The sequence below is a fragment of the Solanum verrucosum genome, unplaced genomic scaffold (assembly GCF_900185275.1).
Source record: "Solanum verrucosum unplaced genomic scaffold, falcon-dt-bn FXZP01000058.1, whole genome shotgun sequence".
Classification (NCBI taxonomy): domain Eukaryota; kingdom Viridiplantae; phylum Streptophyta; class Magnoliopsida; order Solanales; family Solanaceae; genus Solanum; species Solanum verrucosum.
In genome coordinates, this window is record NW_026020303.1 from 3,240,607 (window position 1) to 3,243,112 (window position 2,506).

At 40.1% G+C, this 2,506-nt stretch overlaps 1 protein-coding gene across 1 annotated transcript; it reads right to left on the reverse strand.

The window, feature by feature from the left end:
- Positions 1-645: 645 nt before the first annotated feature.
- LOC125834978 (uncharacterized) lies at positions 646-1,098 on the reverse strand. The gene has a single exon (XM_049514127.1). It carries the CDS (start codon positions 1,096-1,098, stop codon positions 646-648), a length of 453 nt encoding a protein of 150 aa, XP_049370084.1.
- Between the last annotated feature and the right edge of the window lie 1,408 nt (positions 1,099-2,506).

Genomic DNA, 2,506 nt, shown 5'->3' on the forward strand with positions numbered 1-2,506 from the left:
CCGATTTTGTATTAAAGGTTTAAATGAGGTGACTTTTAAGTCTTGTGTTATATTATGGAAAAGTTTTAAATTTTCTGCTATTTTTCTATGATAAATGCTATGACGAATGCTAAGGGCTTGTATAAGACCTCCGAGAGGTCGAATAAGCCGGTAACGACTAGGGGATGCTCTCGGGTCGTTACACGTCCATTTCTGCTAAGATTATTGCTCTTCCAGAGAAAACTTTATGAACCATGTAGGGTCCTCGCCAATTTGGTGAAAATATCCCTTTGGCTTCTCCTTGGTGAGGGAGGTTCTTCTTGAATACTAATTGCCCCGATGTGAACAGTCGAGGTTTGACTTTCTTGTTGAATGATTTGGTCATTCTGTTCTAATAGAGTTGACCATGACAAACTGCGTCCATCCACTTTTCATCGATGAGCATCAATTGTTCATAGCTGCTACATATCCATTTTGCATCATCCAGACCAACCTCTTCGATAATCCTTAAAGATGGTATTTCCACCCCAGCAGGTATTACATCTTCCAAACCATAAACCAACATAAAAGGAGTTTCCCCAGTAGATGGTATGATTCTGGTGCGATAACAAAGTAAAGAATATGGTAGCTTCTCATGCCACTTCATGTGACTGTCTACTATTTTCCTTAAAATCTTCTTGATATTCTTATTTCATCCTCAACAGCTCCATTCATCTGTGGCAGGTAAACTGTGGAATTTCGATGAACAATCTTGAACCTTTCACAAGTTTCTCTCATAAGATCGTTGTTGAGATTGGCTGCATTATTTGGTATGATTGATTTTGGAATTCCAAACCGACAAACTATATTGTCGCGAACAAAGTCTACTACCACCTTCTTAGTCACTGCCTTGTATGTCGAAGCTTCGACCCATTTTGTGAAATAATTGATAGCTACCAGGATGAAACTATCCCCATTTAATGCGGGAGGATCTATGGGTGCAATAACATCCATTCCAGAAGCAGTAAATATCCAAGGGGAACCCATCACATTGAGCTCATTCGGTGAAACCCGTATAAAATCTCCATGCACTTGACATTGATGACACTTTTGCACGTACCAAATGCTATATCTCTCCATGGTCATCCAATATTATCCAACTCTTAAAATCTTCTTTACCAAAATGAACCCATTCATATGAGGACCACATCTTTCTGTATGTATTTCTTCTAAAAGCCTGGTCACTTCTGCGACGTCGATACATCTCAACAATTCTAAATCTGAAGTTCTTCTATATAGGATTTCTCCGTTAAGGAAGAAATGATTGGCCATCCTCCTCAAAGTCTGTTTTTGCTTACTTGTGGCATTTTCAGGATACTCTTGTGTTTTGGTGTCATACTCAAGATTTCTAGCGATTAGAATGGTCACTACGATCATGGGAGATATGCTTGGACAGTCAGAGGTTCCCTTAGTTAAACAATGATAACATGTTGCACTGAAGATGTCATGGCATTTGTTTAATCTATGTCAGGGCAATCAAGGCCCTCATATTCATCATCTAGAGTAACCATGTTAACTTCCCGATTCTCATGATTTGACAAGGGGCTATTGTTTACATTGGGAGATGGTAGAGTGCATATGATTACTGCTCTCTTAATCAGAGACTCGATCTCATTCTTTAAACAATCACAATCTTCTGTGTTGTGTCCTTTGTTTCTCGAATGGTAAGCGCATCGCTTGTTTCATTCTAAGTTGTGAGGGATTGGATTAGGAAGTTTTCCTTCAACTAGGTGTATAACTCCCGCTTTCCTCAACCTCTCAAACAATTAGGCATAGTGTTCGGTAATAGGTATGTAAGCACAAGCATTTCTAGCTTTGAGATTTGGACGTTGTGTCGGTGCATAAGCTGGTCTACTTTGGTGGATTGGTGCTTGGACAGGGACATATGGTCTTTGTGGATTTTGGTGTGCTAGCTTGCCGTGCATTATAGTGGGGTTGGGTATTATATGCTAGTATGGGACGTTTGACATATGTGCAACAATTGGGGATTGTTGGGGTATCTATGGGATGGTCCTCCTTGTTGGTAAGTGACAGCTGAAACATCCTCCCTTTTTTTCTTGATGCTACCAATGACACCCGATTGTATGACCCTACTTGCTGCTTGCAATGCAACCATAGACTGAATTTTCCCAGATATGACACCTTCCTTTATGAAGTGTCCCATCTTAACCAATTCTGCGAAATTATGCCCATCATTGACATCATCTTGTCAAAGTAGATACCTTCTTGAGCTCAAATAAAATACTTTAAGAGCTCACTCTCATCTAGTGGTGGTTGCACCCTTGCGGCTTCAGTTCTCCAACGTCGTGCGTACTCCTGGAAATTCTCAGATGGCTTCTTTTGTTTGTTGGTCAATTAGAATATGTCAGCTATAATTTCAGTATTGAATTTGAAACGAATTATAAAATCTTCAGCCATTTCCTGCCAGTCACGCCATTTTTTATGGTCCTGGCGCGTTTACCAGGTCAATGCTTCTCCAGACAAACTC